This window comes from Gallus gallus, chromosome 12 (assembly GCF_016699485.2).
Source record: "Gallus gallus isolate bGalGal1 chromosome 12, bGalGal1.mat.broiler.GRCg7b, whole genome shotgun sequence".
In the NCBI taxonomy this organism is placed as follows: domain Eukaryota; kingdom Metazoa; phylum Chordata; class Aves; order Galliformes; family Phasianidae; genus Gallus; species Gallus gallus.
The window spans coordinates 3111491-3129495 of NC_052543.1; the positions used below are offsets into that span (position 1 = coordinate 3111491).

At 50.1% G+C, this 18005-nt stretch overlaps 2 protein-coding genes across 3 annotated transcripts in view; both read left to right on the plus strand.

The window, feature by feature from the left end:
• Positions 1-18005, plus strand: part of LOC101747452 (serine/arginine repetitive matrix protein 2-like) — a 500571-nt gene that overhangs the window by 186223 nt on the left and 296343 nt on the right. The gene's annotated exons all lie outside the window — the stretch shown is intronic.
• Positions 9594-16454, plus strand: ALAS1 (5'-aminolevulinate synthase 1). Of its 2 annotated transcripts, NM_001018012.2 has the most exons (10): positions 9594-9873; positions 10430-10636; positions 11587-11742; positions 11834-12056; positions 12544-12728; positions 13316-13495; positions 13656-13820; positions 14835-15103; positions 15565-15727; positions 16180-16454. In NM_001018012.2, the coding sequence occupies exons 1-10, from the start codon at positions 9675-9677 to the stop codon at positions 16338-16340; spliced, it is 1908 nt and encodes a 635-aa protein (NP_001018012.2). In that variant the 5' UTR covers positions 9594-9674; the 3' UTR covers positions 16341-16454. The 2 variants fall into 2 exon arrangements, with proteins under 2 accessions (NP_001018012.2, XP_025010275.1); XM_025154507.2 differs by lacking the exon at positions 11587-11742.

The window sequence follows — 18005 nt, forward strand, 5'->3', positions numbered from 1 at the left end:
TAACAGGGGAAGTGTGAAAGGCGTGCTGGCTCTCCTTATTGCAGCTCCCACAGAATGGTACTGCAGGCTAAAAACCACCTGGCAGTCCCCCTGTGCAGATTCGCCCTCAGATTTCCTCCTTACAGCCACCTCATTCTTGGAGTTAATTATTCCCCTAGCTGTGCTAGGCAGATTAGCAAGCATTTATTTCTAACCATCCCTGAAGAAAGCAGCACCGCCAAGCACGAGCCTGCAAACACAGCCTGCAGCAGGTCCCCTGTGCAGGCACGGTCCCACTCTGAGCTGCTGTGGCCACACTGGGCTGAGCTCACTGAGAGGGCAGTGGCCAAGGAGAGATGTGATCCTGAAGGCTTTGCCTGGTTCTCATTAAGCAGCGATGAAGGCTCGGTGGGGAAGGCAGCCTGCCTGCTTTGCTTGGAGGTCTGAGCAGCACACAGCAACGTCTGAGGCCACAGCAACCGTTAAACTGCCATCCCGTGGTTTGGGTGAAAACCTGAGTTAAACGACATCACGACTTATCTCGAGATGAGCTAACCAAAGCTGAGCAGACAAGCAATGTGCTCACGCAACAGAGCTGCACAGAGCCCCAGACAGTGCCAAGTGCTGCCAGCTAGCAGCCCATGGGCCACCCAGCCTTGTCTCTCATCCAGTCCAACACCAGATGCTTCCCATGTAGGTGCAAGAGCCCCATCCTGCCTGCTGGGGTTTAAGAACCAGGGTTAAGGCACCCCATCTCATGAAACTGATGGCCTCTCCAACTGCTGGTGGTGATGAGCCGGACATAAGTAAGCTCAGCTTTGCGGTGGTTAAACTGATTTGTTTCACAGCCAGCCATCCTTTTGTTAGGTTCTCTCTTATTGTGGAAACAAGCCCCAGAGAGGCTGGAGATGCTGGGAACAGGAGGTTCTCCCCAGCTGCCATACAGTGGGCAGCTCTCTGTGGCCACCGATTGTGCCAGAAGCACCGCCGTGCCCTGTGGCACAGTGCATTTGAAGCCTGCTTTGAAATAAAACCAAAGAAGAGTTAAAAACAGGGCAGCCTTGCTAAGGTCTGCTTGATTCACCCCTGCTGTCGTATTGAATGCTGCCGGAGGATTGCTCCATGCAGGGAACAATGCAGAAAAGCCTGGATGAGGAAAGCCTCGTGACGAGGAAGGCTCATCTGCTTCCCTTCAGAGCAGCTGCACCCTGCCAAGGACAGATGCGCTGGGCACGTTTGTGGGGATGGCTCATACATCATAAATGAGCAACTCATTCAATAACCACACGTTGGTGAGGCAGTTTCTAATCGAAGCCTTCCTCCGAGCAAAGATAACGGCGGCCCTCCCTGTTCTCACCATGGGTACGTGACGGTGCCCGGCCATCCACACGGTGCTGAGCCGACGTGACAGCCCCAGGGTGCCCTGCCCGTCCCCTGTCTGACTGCACAGATCTTGCACGAGTGAGACTTCTCAGCTGTGTGGGAAGCACACTGCATGGCGGTGCCCACGCTTCCCCAAGCAAGAAGCAGCCGGGGCACAGGGCATCTCCAGGCCTGCTGATATGTAGGGGGTTTGGGAAAGAAGAGAGGATAGTGAGGGGTATTAAGGGTTGTTGCAATAGAGGCAAACATGAGTGAAGCTGGACTTCACTCCTCCAAGCCCCACAGCCATCTGCCCTGGCTGTAGGTGACAGCCTGCACCGAGGACCTCCTCTCCTCTCCGTGGGTATCACACAGCGTCAGCTCTGCTGTGTGCGAAGCAGAGCAGCCCCAGACTAACTGCACCAGCACGGTGCTGGGATAAGCTTTGGTTTGGGTCCCATTGGCACCCGGAGGCTTTTTCTTGTTCCGCATCCCCTTTTCACCCTGGTGGGACCATCCCATCTCCCAGCACGGGCTGCTCCCCAGCTCAGGACTCTGCCACGCAGGCACGTGGCTGGCAGGACAGACCTAATTACCAAAACCAAGCTCATTAAAAGACAATAAGCCCAGACCGCTAGTAGACTTGAGACCTGCTGTCTGCCTCCATGCACCATTCCCCCACCCCAGGGTACACCAGACCCTGGGCTGTCTGCCCACTCTCAGGGCAGCACACGTCCCTCCTCCATCCTCCTGGGAAGAGCAGTGGAGAAGGGAAAAGCCAGGCTGCCTGCCACAGCTCCCCATGCTTTTCCAGAAAGACCTGCTCAGCAGAGGAGCCCTGCTAGAATTCTCCTACTCCTGAAACTGCTTTCTTCCTTCCAGCTGGTGATGACCTACATAATAAGCAGGTCACTGGAACATGAGAGGGTTTTTTTGTGAGGCAGAGAAGAAAGGCCAAGCAATTCCCCCACTGTGCTTGCTTCCGAGGACAAAGCGAAGTGCTGCTTCCCAGGGGTCTCATTCAGCCTGACAGTCAGCTCTTCCCATCTGAAAGCAGTGGGAGCTGCTGGGATCCCACCGGGGAGGCCATTGGACCCTGCATGGAGCATCAGGCTGCTTGAGGACCGGCTCCATAGGGGGAGGATGAGGAGAGCCTCGGGGAGCACGAGCCCTCCTCGCATGAGCAGCAAATGTGCCATGAGCAGCCCTACGCACACGGCTGGGAACCCACACTGCATGTGATTCAATCTGCTGCACATGGCGAGCTCTCATCAGTCTGAAGGGAGGGAAGGAGAGAGCAGGAGAATGTGGAGGAGACGAGGCCCCACCATGGGGCAACCCATGCCCAGCTGAAGGAAGGGATTTGCTTTAGCAAACCTCTGAGTTATTCCCATCTGGGACAGCACTCTGCCTGAAAATCTGGCAGGTAACAAAGGGGTTAGCAGAGCCTGACTTTCTCAGTCTCTAGGCAGTTCTGCTCCTTTGCTCCTAAAGGCTTGCTGCAGTGATGCACAAAGCCAGAAATGAGAAGGAAACCGAGTAGCCCCGAGAGATGGAAAACCTTGGGAGCCCCCTTCAGCAACAGCATGGTTTAGGATCTGGTAGCAAAGAACTGGATGGTCCTGAGCCATTTTTCACACCCCTTCCCCCTATCTTGCAGCTGATCTATGCCCACCCTCAGCTCCCTGCTCCCACATGAAGACAACACTAGGAAAGATGTAGGCCAGCAGCTCTGATCCCCATAGCTGGTGCACCACGGGCAAGAAGCTTGCAGTTACCCACCCGAGGGTAAGGTGAGGGTCTATTAGGGAAATGGATGTAATGGGAGCCCAGCTGGGGCTCAGCACAGTGCTTTAAGGTACACAGAGCCAGTAACCAGAGCAGAGCAGGGGAAGAAGCTCTATCAAGCAGGCTGGCAGCTCGGGGAGCTCCAGTAACAATAGCACCAGCTCGGTAAGTAGGTCACAGTTATGATCCTTAATTAATCCTGAAGAGACCCCCATCTGCCATGGGGAAGATGACAGATAAGGCAGCTCATTAAGCCAACGGGCAGGCAGAGGGAATGCCACAGCCCAGCTTAACCCCCACAGATAGCAGGACAAATCCTGCTCGGTGGCAGTGGCTGCTCTGCCCAGCCTGCTCCTGGCCAACAGGTGCTCCAGGCTGTCCCTGTCCCCTGCGAGGAAGCCACCACCTAAACCATAGCAGTGTAAGCCTGTCACAAGGGAGAGTCTGAAGCAAAGCCAGCCCAGGGGCAGGCAGAGCTGGGCTCCAACAGGGGAGCCATACAGAGTCCCGAACCCCAACCACCTGTGCAGTGCTTACCCAGAACCCAGCCCTCCCCACGCCTCCTGGTGCTGCAGGCAGCCAACATCAGCAGGGACAGCAAAACCGGGCAGGGCTTCAGAGGACTCATGCGGAGCAGGAACATTAAAAATAGTGCTCTGAAGGGAGGGATGTGTGACTAACAAGCCCCACGCTGGCAATGGTGGTAGATGGGGGCAGCTTAGTACCAAAGCCACATCTGCAGAAGCCCTTATTAAGGTGTCACTTGTGCTTGCTGCCACCCCCAGAGGCATTGTGTTCAGCATTGTGCACAACTGACAGCGTGCCACAGCTCAGATGTAGCTGCATATGATTCAACCCGAACAAGGAGCAAGCAGAAAAGCTGCCAAATAGACATCAAACAGTATTTCTACCCAAAGAAACTCCGAGTAGCAGAGGAACTGAGCCCCAGCCCTATGCATCACCACTCTGCTGTGCGTTGTTCCCCTGACCCAAGTGCAGCTGGGTGAGGGGCTGCAGTGCCACAAGGTTGGTCCATGAAAACCAGGTCACTGGCTAACAAGCCCAGGAGATAGTGCAAGGGCTTTGGGAAGTATGCACTGAAATCACTTCTTCCAATTAAGACACAAGCTTAGAAAGCAGTTCTGGTTTATTTCCTCTTGTAATCGGAGCTTTAAATCTCAATTACTTGCTCAAAAGCTCATCATCCTTCGTGGTAAATACATCTTGGCAGAGAGGTTGCTGTGAAGGAGATGCGGTTTTGGGAACCAAGCTGAAGGAAACCCGAAAGGTCATCACTTTTTGGAGGCAGCAGTGCAGACAGCACAGGCAGTATGGGGCGAGCTACAATCCCAAGGGCTCACGGGGGAACCCAGAGCTCATCCCCTCTCCCTCCCAGCAGTTCAGCAGCACGCTCCTTTGCTGTGCCTTCTCCTTGTCCCACCAGCCAAAGTGCAATTCCAGGTGCTGTGCCAGCTCTGAAGACCTTCTGGACACCAACGCAAGACAGCATAGGGATCCAGAGGGTTGGCTCCACTTTGCGTGTTAGAGCTGGTGGCTCCAGCTTCATGGCTGATGCCAGGGCTGATTGGCGATCACCTCTCCACTTGTTAAGGAATGGAATGGAATAGAATGGGTTTCCGTTGGAATAAACCTATAAAGACCATCGATTCCAACTACCAGACTCCTGCCCAAAGCTGAAACATACCATTAAGAGCATTATCCAAATTATCCTCTTAAACATGGACAGGCGTGAAGCATCAACCGCCTCCCTATGAAGCCTTTTCCAGTGACTGATTACCTTCTCAATAAAGAATTTTTCCTAGTATCCACACATCACGATCCTAATATCCACTAACAGGCACCACTTCAGCCCTAGCATCCCAGCAATAGCAATGTGCCTTTTGTTAGTGCTGCTGTTGTCTGGAGAGGGTCGGTTACCTGTCACCCCAAATTTCCCCCCCGTGTAGAGGCATCACCCCTCCCCACCATATTCTCCCATAGCTCAGTCCCTTCTCCCTGTTTGAGCCAGGAGAGAAGCTTAAACCGAGGGGTCAGCCTTTATCAGTGCTGAGCGGGGCGTCTCAGGAGGGATATTAAATATACAGATATATAACCAAGCACGTCGTTAAATTTCACACTAGGGACAGGTTGCAACATTTTAAGAACATGAACTCCAAATGGTGGGGTTCTTTAAGTTCAACTTTGAAGCACAGACTTGCCAAGATCAGAAGTCTTTAAAAGTCACACCACATCACAGCCATTGCTCTACGAGGAGCCTGTGGGATGGCAGCATGAATCCTTGGGCAAAAATGACTGCAAGTCCAAAGAGAATAGATTTTCTGATGTATGTAAAAGCTCCCTGGGATAAACAGGGTTCTATGTGAAACCACAGCACAAATGTTGATTAAATGATCCGTAGCAAAGCCAGCAGCACACATAACTCCCCAGCCTCCCTTGGTTTTCCCCTACAATCATTTCAGCATGGGAAATTGGACGTGAAAGTAAAGAGAATGAATTAACTGTGTTTTGATTTTTGCCATTTCATAGCTGGTGCCTTTCCGCTTCTTTGTTGCACAACGTTTGCACTTCCAGCTCTTTCGAGGAGGTTTCCTAGAATCAGCTTTTATCTTCCCATGCCCAGGGCTGGAGCAGTGGATAGTTACAAGAGAAACCACATGCATCTCACCCCAAGAAGTGGAGCAGTTCCTGAAAGCAGACATTCAAGACTCCAACCGTCACCACCACCACCAAGCCAACACCCAACAGGGCTTGGTTTGCTCAGCACAGCAAGCCAGAGACTTCAAAAGCTTGCTCCTCCAAGCCCTTTAACGCCACAGATCCCAGCTGGAATGGAGCTCGAACCTCCCAAAAGCCATCAGGTCGAATAAGCTGCACGCAGAAAAGGTTGGCTGGGTCACGGTACCCCATGAAACCTCCCATCCCCAGCTCTCCTGGCTGCTGCTCACTGGTACTGCTCCCAGTCTGAACGCTGCCACCTGGCAGGCAGACTGGCCTGGGAGCCTTGGAAGCAGAGCCCAGAGCTTTGCGTGACTAAGCTTGTTTGTAAGATAGTGCAAACAGAGCGTTGGCCAGCTTTTTGATGAGCTCGGTACAAAGGCAAACGAGGAGTGGAAGCTTCGTGCACTCCGATAACCTGAATATATTGCACGGCTTCTCGGGATTGCAGCTCACAATTTGGAGATACGATAATTTCCTTCCTTCTCCCTTCAGTGCTGGCTCCTTCTCCCCTATTGCCGACATTCTTCTCGTTTTAATACCCTATCAATGTCTTCTAACCTATCTGTCATCTTTAGAGGAAGAATAAGTATTGCACCCCAAAGTTTAAGCAACCAGAGGTATTGCAAAGAGCAGAGCAAGCCCCGTGGGCAGGAGGAACTTACACTCACATTGGGAGATGAGCAGGTTTGGATAAGAAAAGCATAAGCCAACAATAAGTAGCCTGGCAGGTAGGTGTGCTGCACCACTTCAAGGTGACAGCCCTTTTAAACCACATCATTTCTGTCTGCCCAAAAGACGCCCTGGGATGTCATCCATGTCAGAGAGGTGATGCATATGGGATGAGGAGGACAGAACACGGCGCGTCCTCGATTGCCAGCAACCTTCTGTTTGAAGCCTTCACATTGACATCGCTTTAAAGGAGACAGCCCCAAAGCCCCATCGGGGCATTTCCATTAGTGTGTACTGATTTCTTGTTTTCAAGGACCTTTCCCAGGTCCCAGCTCTGCTCTGACATCCACCTTCATGCCAATGCCCACACTAATGCGGGTGCAAGCAGTGACTGTAGCTCACTAGGGCTGCACGGTGTAGCAAAGATGCTCCACTATGCAAGCACGACTTGAGCGTCTCCCATCAGATACAGAAGTCGCACACACCTTTCTCTCCTCTACCAACCATCCTTCCAATGGAAACCCAGGTTGCAGAGAGCTGGAGAAGGCTGTGACTTCAGAGCAAAGGCTTTTCCCTGCCCTCTCGCCTCCGTCCTTCCTTCCCAGCCCCTGACACGAGGAGCGCTTGGAGGGAAGTGAGATTTCCTCTTCTGCCATGTGAGAAACGCACGGAGAGCACTGGATCCAAATGGGGAAAATCTGCTGAAGAAATTCAGCACGGGAGGAATTTTTGCTATGCAGCTACTCTCCCAACCCTCGAATTTTGCCTTAAAAGGTAAAGTAAGTTCTCTAAGAAATGCTGTTCTCAGCACTGGAGGTGGAATTCCCAGCTCTGAGCCTGGAATTTGAGTCTGGATTTAATCCAGATGTCAAGATCACATCCACTCCCTTAGAAAATTCAGATCTCAACATAGAGCGTGGCTTGTGCGTGGGGAGGGGGTTGTTTTTCTGGCTTGCCCTCTCGTGATACCGACTGGGTGGGAAAAAGGGAGGAACGTGCACAGCTCTGGGTGGAGAAGTGGGAGAAAGGGATCCAGTGCTGCTAGAGGTACAGTTATACACTTCGGATCGCACAGGCTGAGTACAGAGAGGCTTCAGCTCTTGCTTTTCTCACGATCTAAATGATCCCTAAACAGCACAAAACCCATTAGAATTCTCAGAAAGGAGCTGTCTGCTGACAGATGTGGGACTGGGCGAAGGAAAGGTACTCCGCATCAAATGTTGCTTATGGGAATTCTGGGGAAACTTGCTCAACGAATGAGAGATAGGAGGGAAGTACCGAAGCTAACTTCCACCTGAGCCTGTTTGGTAAAGCAGCAGCACGGAAGGGAACGTCTTCCACAGCAGCTCTTCATGGACAGCTGCAGAAATCAGTCTCCCATCTCCAGCCACCCCCCAGGGCAGGCTATGGAAGCTCTCTGTTCTCCATCCAGCCCAAAAGTGCTGTCCCAGACTCCTCTTTCTGGAGCACGGCAAAGGGAGGTTGTGTGGCAATCCAAGCAAGCTTTTGCTTAGCCCTGTAGGGTGATAGTAATGCACTGCCACAATTAAACACCACGTAACTAATCCCTTGAAGCCCTAAGAAGTCTTAGTTAATGGCAGCTTTATTAGTATTCGCTTCACTTTCGACACGTAAGGTCTGGCAATGAGGGCAGTGCTGCAAAGACACCCTTTCCCTTTTCCACTGCATTTACCCCCGTTTTGTTGGCCCTGGAGCTCAAAATAATCTCCGTGCACTGACAAGGACACATTCCTTCAGCAGCTCTCCAAGACAGGGGTCAAGTTCATGTCATTCCATTGCCGTTTAGCTCTGCGCAACTCCTGCCTCGTACAAGGTTAAAGAAATACGCCAAAACCAAGCTCTAAAGAAGGGCTACAGTCACATCTGATTAACAGCACAGATTACAAGGGAGCCTGACAGCAAAGCTGAGAGCTCTGCTTCACTGGGAGACCTCTGTGCCATAGCCAAGGTTGCTGCCTCAGCTTCCAACCTTGAATCAAGTTCGAGTAGAACATGGATGCTCTCCAGGCTTCAAACTCTTGAATACAAACCCAAGAGCTTCTGAATTCCGGCAGCAGAGCAGACTAACAACACTTCATCCCTCGACCTTGCAACACGCCGAGGTGCTGCTATTAAGATAAGAAGGATAAAGCAGCACGATCCGATTGTTGTGGGATTGAACCTGCTGCGGCAGGTGTCCGTGGGGATGAGCTCTGTGTAACACAACCCCCTGGGGGGTGGGGAAGGCACAGACAGCAGGCAGCCCAGCTCTGCCTTCTGCCAAGGTTTTGCAATATGGGGAAGGAACGCATCACTGCCCTTCTCCTCCCACGCCTCAGCAGTCGGCGTATCCCCTGCAGCAACAGCACCGGGATGGCCGCATCTACGCTGAGCTCCTTCTCTCATCACCACCTGTAAGCAGCCTTTGATAAAAATCCCTGATGTTAACGCTCACTGCAAACCAGGGGGTACAAGTCACAGTACTGCAGGGCCACTTTCACATCAGGGCTCCTCATAGGATCACAGAATGGCCTGGGTTGAAAAGGACCACAGTGCTCATCCACTTCCAACCCCCTGCTATGCGCAGGGTCGCCAACCAGCAGCCCAGGCTGCCCAGAGCCACATCCAGCCTGGCCTTGAATGCCTGCAGGGATGGGGCATCCACAGCCTCCTTGGGCAACCTGTTCAGTGCGTCACCACCCTCCGGGTGAAAAATCATCTCCAAAACCAGCGGCACCACAACTGCGGAATGAGAAGCTGTGAGATTTGTGCTGGCTGGAGGCAAAGCGTGAGGGCCGGGATCCTTCAGCCACCAGGCAGAACTGTGTTAGTGCATCCCCAGGGCCCCCTCATGGCCCCTCATGGTCCCCCCATGGCCCCCTCAGAGCCCCCGGGGCCCCTCACCACCACTGGGACCAATCACGGCTCGGAGCGCAGCACAAGCCCCGCCCACTCCCATCACGCCACGCCTCCTTGGGGGCGGAGCATAAATTACCCTCAGTGCGCCTGCGCGGAGCCGGCAGGGCTATATAAGGGCGGCGGCCGGGAGTCGGGGCGCTGTTCGCTTTCCGCCCGCCGTGGGGGTGACAGCTGCGTGACGTCACTTCCGGTCGGCGGTAGCTGCGGCAGGAGGAAGGATGGAGGCGGTGGTGCGGCGCTGCCCGTTCCTGGCCCGCGTCTCGCAGGCCTTCCTGCAGAAGGCCGGGCCTTCCCTGCTCTTTTATGCCCAGCACTGTCCCAAAATGATGGAGGCGGCGCCGCCGGCCGCCGCCCGAGGCCTCGCCACATCCGCCGCCCGCGGGCAGCAGGTAGAGGAGACCCCTGCGGCCCAGCCGGGTGAGTACGGCCCGCTGTGCCGAAGGGCCCGGCGCTGTGTGGGCAGGGAGAGGCTCCCGGGACAGCCGGCTTCTGGATGAGGGTTGTTTAATGCTTTAAAGCTCCGTGGTCATTGAGCGTGGGTGCCATCGGGTGGGCGGCTCTGTTGTGGGTGCAGCTGGGCCGGAGCCGAAACCTGAGGCTGCTGTGGGCTGATCTGGGGCAGCCCCGTGTCCCACCCTGAGGAAGCCTCTCCTGGCACCGAGGGCTGAGGTTTGTGGTGAAGCAACTGCTGATGGCTGAGAACAGCAAGTGTTCGGAAGTAGAAATCTCCCTCTTAGTGGTAAATGAGGGATTTTGACCTCAGAAGGGTACGGTGCTGTGTCTAGCATCCGAAATCAGGTGCTCCTTGGGTATTACTGGGATTTCTTGCTTGTGTAAATAGTATGTGAATGCCCAGTTAAGCACCTCTGAATGACTTGTGCTATGTGAGTTGCTAGAGAAGTGTATAGAACAGCTGAAGCGGCTGTTAGAATGGTGAAGCTGAAGTGCTTTCCTTTCTCTCTGCCCTCCTCAGAGGCCAAGAAAGCCAAAGAAGTGGCCCAGCAGAACACAGATGGGTCACAGCCTCCTGCTGGCCACCCACCTGCTGCTGCTGTCCAGAGCTCTGCTACAAAATGCCCATTCCTGGCAGCTCAGATGAACCACAAGAGCAGCAATGTGTTCTGCAAAGCCAGCTTGGAACTGCAGGAGGATGTGAAGGAAATGCAGGTGGACAGGAAAGGTATGTATAGTGTGCATTGATGCATTGGTTCCTTTTGAGAGCTTTTGGTACTTGATTTTTTTCTACCCCATGCCAAGTGTAGCAGTCATTGGATACCCTGTGTGGGTAAGGTTATGGCAAACTGCAACAAAAAGCTGTTGGAGAATGCAGGTATTAATGGTGAGCCTGCAGTATTGTGCAGTCATTGCCTTGGGTGATCATCATGTAGAAGTCTTGTATGCCATAGTTTGATACCCTGGTTCTTTTAAGTGTGTGAATCGGTTATTTTTTCACCCAAAGCAGGCTGCTGGGACAAGAGAGCTTTACCAGAGTGCTGTTCCAGACAAGGGTGGGATATACATAGAGAGAAGAAGCAGGGTCTGGATGCTGTGCAAACAGCAGCACAAACTTAAGCTGGAAAGCAAATGAGCAACAGCTCTTTCTTTTGTAGCACTAAAGGGTGTTGGCTGACTTGCAGTCCTGATGCAGAAATGCTGTCCTTCAAGGAAGAAACTTTTCACCAATATCAATAAAACCTTGCCATGCACCTCAAAAAGGAAGCCTGTTTTCTCCTTTTTAGTGACATTGTTTAAAAGAACCCTCTGCTAACTGAACAAAGTTCTGGAGGTGGAAAGCTGCCAGCTAGAATTCTGCCTTCGGTTAGCTATGTACCAATTTGTTCAGATGAGTGCTGTAGCTCTGTAGGATGGGGCTCTGAGTCACAATGAAGCAAATGTGTTGTAAGGAAATTGCATGTAGTGGTGTGATTGTGTTGTATGGGGCAAAAAGGAAAACCTTTCTAATCCAAATTACTTGCCAATGCAATGGCTCAATTCGGCAGGAGTGTGTAGATCCAGGCATGTGCTTTCTGAAGAATGAAGAGTTAGTTAAAAGTTTACCTTGCTGAATTCAACTTAAACACCTCTATTTCAAACTGCTTAGCTCACTGTCATTCATTATGATATCTGTAGGTAAAGAATTTGCCAAAATACCAACTAATTCCGTGGTGAGGAACACTGAGGCTGAGGGAGAAGAGCAGAGTGGCTTGCTCAAGAAGTTTAAGGATATTATGCTGAAGCAAAGACCCGAAAGTGTGTCTCATCTGCTTCAGGATAACTTGCCAAAATGTAAGACTGTCTGGCAATACCTCTCAGGCCCGATCCCTTGTGATTACTTTTTTTTTTCCCCCCGTGTGCTAAAGTCTTTGTCTCATTTCAGCTGTATCCACCTTCCAGTATGACCAGTTCTTTGAGAAAAAGATAGATGAAAAGAAGAAAGATCATACCTACCGAGTGTTCAAAACGGTGAACCGAAAGGCGCAGATCTTTCCCATGGCAGATGACTACTCTGATTCCCTGATCACCAAGAAAGAGGTGTCTGTGTGGTGCAGCAATGATTACCTGGGCATGAGTCGTCACCCTCGTGTGTGCGGAGCGGTTATGTGAGTAGGGCTGCATTCTTAAGAGATGGATACAGGCTATGGGTGCTCTGCAGGAGCTTCTGTGGGCAGGCTTCTGAAGAATTGATTACATTATGCTGCATAAGCTGCTGCTTATGTTATTCTTGGTCTAATTAAGCTTATACTCTTCAGCTAGAGTGGATAACTTAATATTTGGTGTCAGGGCTGCCAAATTTACTTGTCAGTCCCTGACCCATTCCTTGGCTTTTCTTTTTTCCCCTGTGAAACCCCAACCAGCTAGACTGGATGGTGTGTTGCAACTATTCCTAGTAACTGATTCCTCAGTTCAGTGAATCCCTGAGTTGTGCAGGTCGTTCAAAGACCTTTAAAGCTAACAGCAACTTTTTGCAGCCATTTCCTTTTTAAGATGATGTTTAAAAGATCACTGCTGAAGATATTTTAGTACATGTTCATCTGTGTAACAGAGGAATGTTAGTGTCACTAATGTATCCTTTGGGGCCCTTTGTAGGGATACACTGAAACAACATGGTGCTGGAGCAGGAGGCACAAGGAATATCTCAGGAACAAGCAAATTTCATGTCGACTTGGAGAAAGAACTGGCTGATCTTCATGGAAAAGATGCAGCCTTGTTGTTCTCATCTTGCTTTGTAGCCAATGATTCCACCCTCTTCACTCTTGCTAAAATGCTGCCAGGTGAGAATAGGCTGTTTCTTGTCTTTACTGCAAAGCACAGCCGTGTCCTAAGCAGCTGAGAGAATGCTTTCCAGGTGTCTGCTCATAGTGGGGATTCATCATACCCAGCCAGAATATGCTCTGTCAAGTGCTGCATTCAGATTCTGTTCAGCTCCTTCAAATCATGGCATTGAGCCTGAGGCCCAGGAGCTATTTACTGCAGAAAGACTTGGAGAACAAACACAGGGTCTTCTGCTCCCTCACTTAAATGCCACTTGAGAATTAGGCAGGAGGAGTTCATTGTCCTCCCACCTGTGGGTGTGAATTTCTCTATCCCTTCAGTGTGGTTTAGGAGGGGTTTCCTTTAACTTCAGAAGTTCTTGCATAAGATATTAAGGATTTAGGAAATACAGGAGGTTCTTAGTCTCAGGTTCATATTAGGTGTTTAATATAAACCTTACATTGATTCATGATCTGCTCTTCTGATCAAGGGCATTACTTTCTAGAGCATGCTCCCTTTGCTGTTTGAGTGCTTATGGTATATAAAATGCTGCTGGGCATTAGCTGATGCTTTCTGGACTTGATGTGTAACTGGGTTGTTCCCTCAGGTTGTGAGATCTACTCTGATTCTGGAAACCATGCCTCCATGATCCAGGGGATTCGAAACAGCAGGGTGCCAAAACACATCTTCCGCCATAACGACGTCAACCATCTTCGAGAGCTGTTGAAGAAGTCTGATCCATCGACCCCTAAAATTGTTGCGTTTGAAACTGTGCACTCCATGGATGGTAAAGTGACAAAGGCTGCTCTCTCTTTCTCAGTGTAGCCAGTACTGAGATCTGTATTTCGGGTCTGAAAGTACAAATTGCTATAAGTATTTGAAGTGTAATGTTTGGCCGAGTTGAGTGCAGGGGATCCTCAACTGCATTTTGCTGCTTCGGTCTGTAGGTGCTGTCTGCCCTCTGGAAGAGCTGTGTGATGTGGCCCACGAGCACGGGGCAATCACTTTTGTGGATGAAGTGCATGCTGTGGGGCTGTATGGAGCTCGAGGTGGTGGCATAGGGGACCGGGATGGAGTCATGCACAAGATGGACATCATCTCTGGAACGCTCGGTATGCACAGCCTGGCAGCTCCCACAGAAGCTTACATAGTCTAAGGCAGCAAAGCTTCTGAGCAGCCAAATTAAGTGGGTTAACTCAAAATCTGTCTATTCAAGTGAACTTGCTAAGGATTTGTGGAGGGGTTCAGTATTTTTTTTTCAAAAAGCCCGAAGGATTTAAGTATGTCCCAGTTTGGAAAGCATTTGTTAAGCTACTTACTTTGTCTTAAATCTTTTAGGTTAGCGTTCTTGTTTTAAACAAGCTAGTAAAAATGAGTTCTGAGTCAATTCAGGTGAGAAAGCTAGCAGGGTAGCACTCTGTACACAGTTCTTTTATGTGAAATGGAGTGTTCCTAATCCAGAAACCTGAGATGGGGGGGGTTACGTAAAAAGGCTTGGCAAGAGCTGAAGCAACTGCTATTATCTGAGGAGAATGCAGGCTTGGCGGAGAGTTTACTGCTGCAAATGGGACAGTTGTTTAAACAGCACCTAAAACATAAATGAAACTTAGGAGGGAAGGTAGTGGCTCGAGCTCTTACAGCTTTGTGAGTGCTTCTGTTTTCATTAGGATGTGACCCTCAACCCTGGGGTTTTGTGTGTGGCTCTGCTTGGGTGCCAGAGCATCCCCCTGTTTGGAGAGTAAGCATTGATCACACAGAGTAACCACCATGCGTGCTCCTTAGGAGTGTAGGCTATTTCCAGCATCTCTGGAACAGATTTAAAATAATCTGCTGAGAGACTTAGTGTTGATCTTCTCGGGTCACTACCAAAGGCTGTGTTTGACTGTGCTTCTGAGGTCTTTCCCCAAATCAGAAGCTGAGTGTTTGATGTGATCTGGAACCGTCCTTGCTGTGTAGGAGCTATAGGATTGGTTTAGAAACAAAGCTGCAACGTGTGCTGAGTACAGACAAGATGAGAGAGGGGGGGCTGAAATGGTTGGATGTGCATGGCAGGCAACCATTCTGATGGGTGGAAGGAAGAAGCTTGGGTTGCTTACACTTTTAATTTCTGAATTGGTTTTTTTTAGGCAAGGCCTTTGGCTGTGTGGGAGGATACATCTCCAGTACAAGTGCCCTGATAGACACTGTCCGTTCGTATGCTGCTGGCTTTATCTTCACAACATCCCTGCCACCCATGCTCCTGGCTGGTGCCCTCGAATCTGTCCGAACTCTGAAAAGTGCTGAGGGCCAAGTCTTGAGGCGCCAGCACCAACGCAATGTGAAGCTCATGAGACAGATGCTGATGGATGCAGGGCTTCCTGTAGTGCATTGCCCGAGTCACATCATTCCAATAAGGGTGAGTACTTAAGATCTCTGATAGAGGGCCCCGGTGCCTGTGTCTGTGGTTATGATCAGATTGTTTCCTGGTATTAATAAATACTCATTAAGTTCCAACTCTGACCTTCTTATATGCCATGAGTCTGGCTTCATGTCTGAAGAATAAAGGCTGTGATTAAATTGACTTCAGCCCCCTATAAATGTTGTAATGTAAAATGATAGTGTATGAAACTCTCAGTCTGCAAGTATAAATAAGACAGATGCTAAGAACCAGCCAGTGAAAAGAATTCAGGTGCAAACAACTACCTGGTTAGGCTGTGGAGGGCTCTAGAGTAGAAGCTTTCGGTTCCTATGTCTGATGGATACTCTATTTAGTGGGTGGAAGGGAGGCTTGTCATGTTTGACTCCTGTGGCTGACGATGCTGGGCTGACAACTTTGCTACCTTCTGGCTGATACTGAAACAAAGTTTGGAACTTCAGGTTGCAGATGCTGCTAAAAATACAGAGATCTGTGACAAGCTGATGAGCCAGCACAGCATCTATGTCCAAGCAATCAACTACCCCACAGTTCCTCGTGGAGAAGAGCTGCTACGTATTGCTCCTACACCTCATCACACCCCTCAAATGATGAGTTATTTTCTCGGTGAGTGGATTCATGCTTTAGTATGACGAGAAGATTGGGCTGCTTATGCAATCTTTATCTTAAAGATAAGACTAGGAAATGATTAAATTTTAAATGGTATTAGCTGCATAATGCTTGCTGCAGCTTTCATGTCCTACGCTTGTGCACTTAACGTGAGCATGAGCAGTGGAAGCCAACAGACTGACCTAGAATACTGTGCTCTCCCAGTGCAGTCCTACATCCAGCCAGTTCTGTCCCAGTCACTCCTGCTGGGGCTGCTTGTATGTTGTCCAAACAACCTTAACAAGAGAAGATTAACTGCAGCCCTATTGCATCGTTCCAGGGGTGAATTATGTCCTAAACAACTCTTGCATCTCTTCCTTTCCTGGGATAAGTATTGTGTCAGTTCTCTTTTGCTGGAGTAATCTGATGTTCTGAGATGTGATCTTGGTGCATTTCCCTGTTTGTAACAGAAAAGCTGCTGGCTACATGGAAGGATGTTGGGCTGGAGCTGAAACCACACTCATCAGCTGAATGCAACTTCTGCAGAAGACCTCTACACTTTGAAGTGATGAGTGAAAGGGAAAGATCCTACTTCAGTGGCATGAGCAAACTATTATCTGTCAGTGCATGAGAGTAACAGTGTTAATCCACTCATATCCAATCAGTAGCATTTTTAAATTACTTAATAAGCATTTTAATCATAGTTAAAGCACTACGCTCTGAAAATAAATTTCTAGAGCCCCTGTCCACTTGTATTTTTATCTCTTTTCTATTTAGCCTCCATAAGATGAAGTGTCAAGGGTTAGAAGGGCATCCCATTGAATAAAAAGTGCTCTATGCTGTCAGCTGGAGTACTGTCTTTTCAGGGAGTGTCAGCCAAAGCAACTTCAGTAGTTTCCTACTTCTTTAGGAGGTGTAGGTTTGTTAGGGAAAGAGAAGATTTAGTGATACTGAGAGTTCCTTACCAGTCTGGATCTGTTACCCTCTGCTTTCCCATTCCTTCATCCTTGTGTGTATGGGCATCTAGCCCTGCTTACCTCTGTCTGGGTAGGAGATGAAAGGTTGCTCATAGTTGGCAGAGTCCCACAGAGTCTGCATTCCTGAGTCTCAGAGCTCACCTTCAGTGGAAAAACTGCTTGTCAGGGACTGGTCCTTAATCATTCAGGTCTGACACTGCTGCTTTTGCAACCTTTGGAGAATTTGCATGGTAAATTGGGTAACAGACCTGTTCGAAGCTGTCATGCATAGTGGAGTCAGGGGGAAGTAATTCCATGGGTGTATGTATGCATTGAGAAGGCAATACTGGCGTGAAGGCCTGGGCAAAGCGCTGCACTGCTTCCTTCATGCACAGGCATGTCCTGTAACTGCTGCCAGGCTTGTTTCCACAAGTCTCTGCACAGCTCCTCTCTGGATACTCCTCTCAGCATGTAAGAAGCCAGTGCATCACTGCTGTTGCGGTTGCAGGCATGCTGTGAAGTTGCCATCAGGGTCCATTCTAATGTTGCAATAGCCACAAACTGGAGTGACGTTATCATCTCTATCCACTGACTATGGGGCACACAAGCATTGCTTTGCTGCTCTAAAAGGCTTAGCTTTCCCTTGCTGTGGCACTAACCTGATCTTAGGAATTTTCCTGTGCTTCTGGGAGGAAAACACGATGCCTCACCCCAATGGCCATGCCTTGCCCAAAGCAGCTTGTGGCTAAGGCTGTGTGAACATGCAGCTCCATGGCAGTTCTTTTCTCATCAGCAGTGAGGCTGTAACTGGAGACACTGATGAAAAACCTGCAGGCCATCCATCAGCCTCTCTTAGAAGAGCATCCCAAGCACCACAATGTGTTTGCAATGCCAGGAGCAGGGTGAGCCTCTCTGTGATGATCAGCACCTCTGCACTTGTTCACGTCTGATGCTGTGCATTCCCTTAGCTTGTACTGGTAGGCAAGGGGTGAAGTGCAGTGAGAGGCAGGCAGGGACGACCATCACGGCTGCAAAGAGTGACAAAACTGATGGCAAATGGGAAGGAGGGGTTTTTTTCCCATTGAAAAAGGACAAAGAATGAAAAAACAAACACAGATTGTTTCCCAGCAAACAAAGCTCGAATGGTGGGTTGTGTAACTACCAGCGGTTATAAAAGCACGAGTTTGGTTTCTGGAAAATAAGAGAGGGAGTAATTGGTAAAAGATGTTTAAAGCTGGGGACAAATGGGCCGTAGAACTGTTGGAGTGAGCAAGTGGGAGGCGTGAAGGCACTGCCAAGGTTTGCCTGTTGACCCACACGGGCAACAGTACCCATCCAGC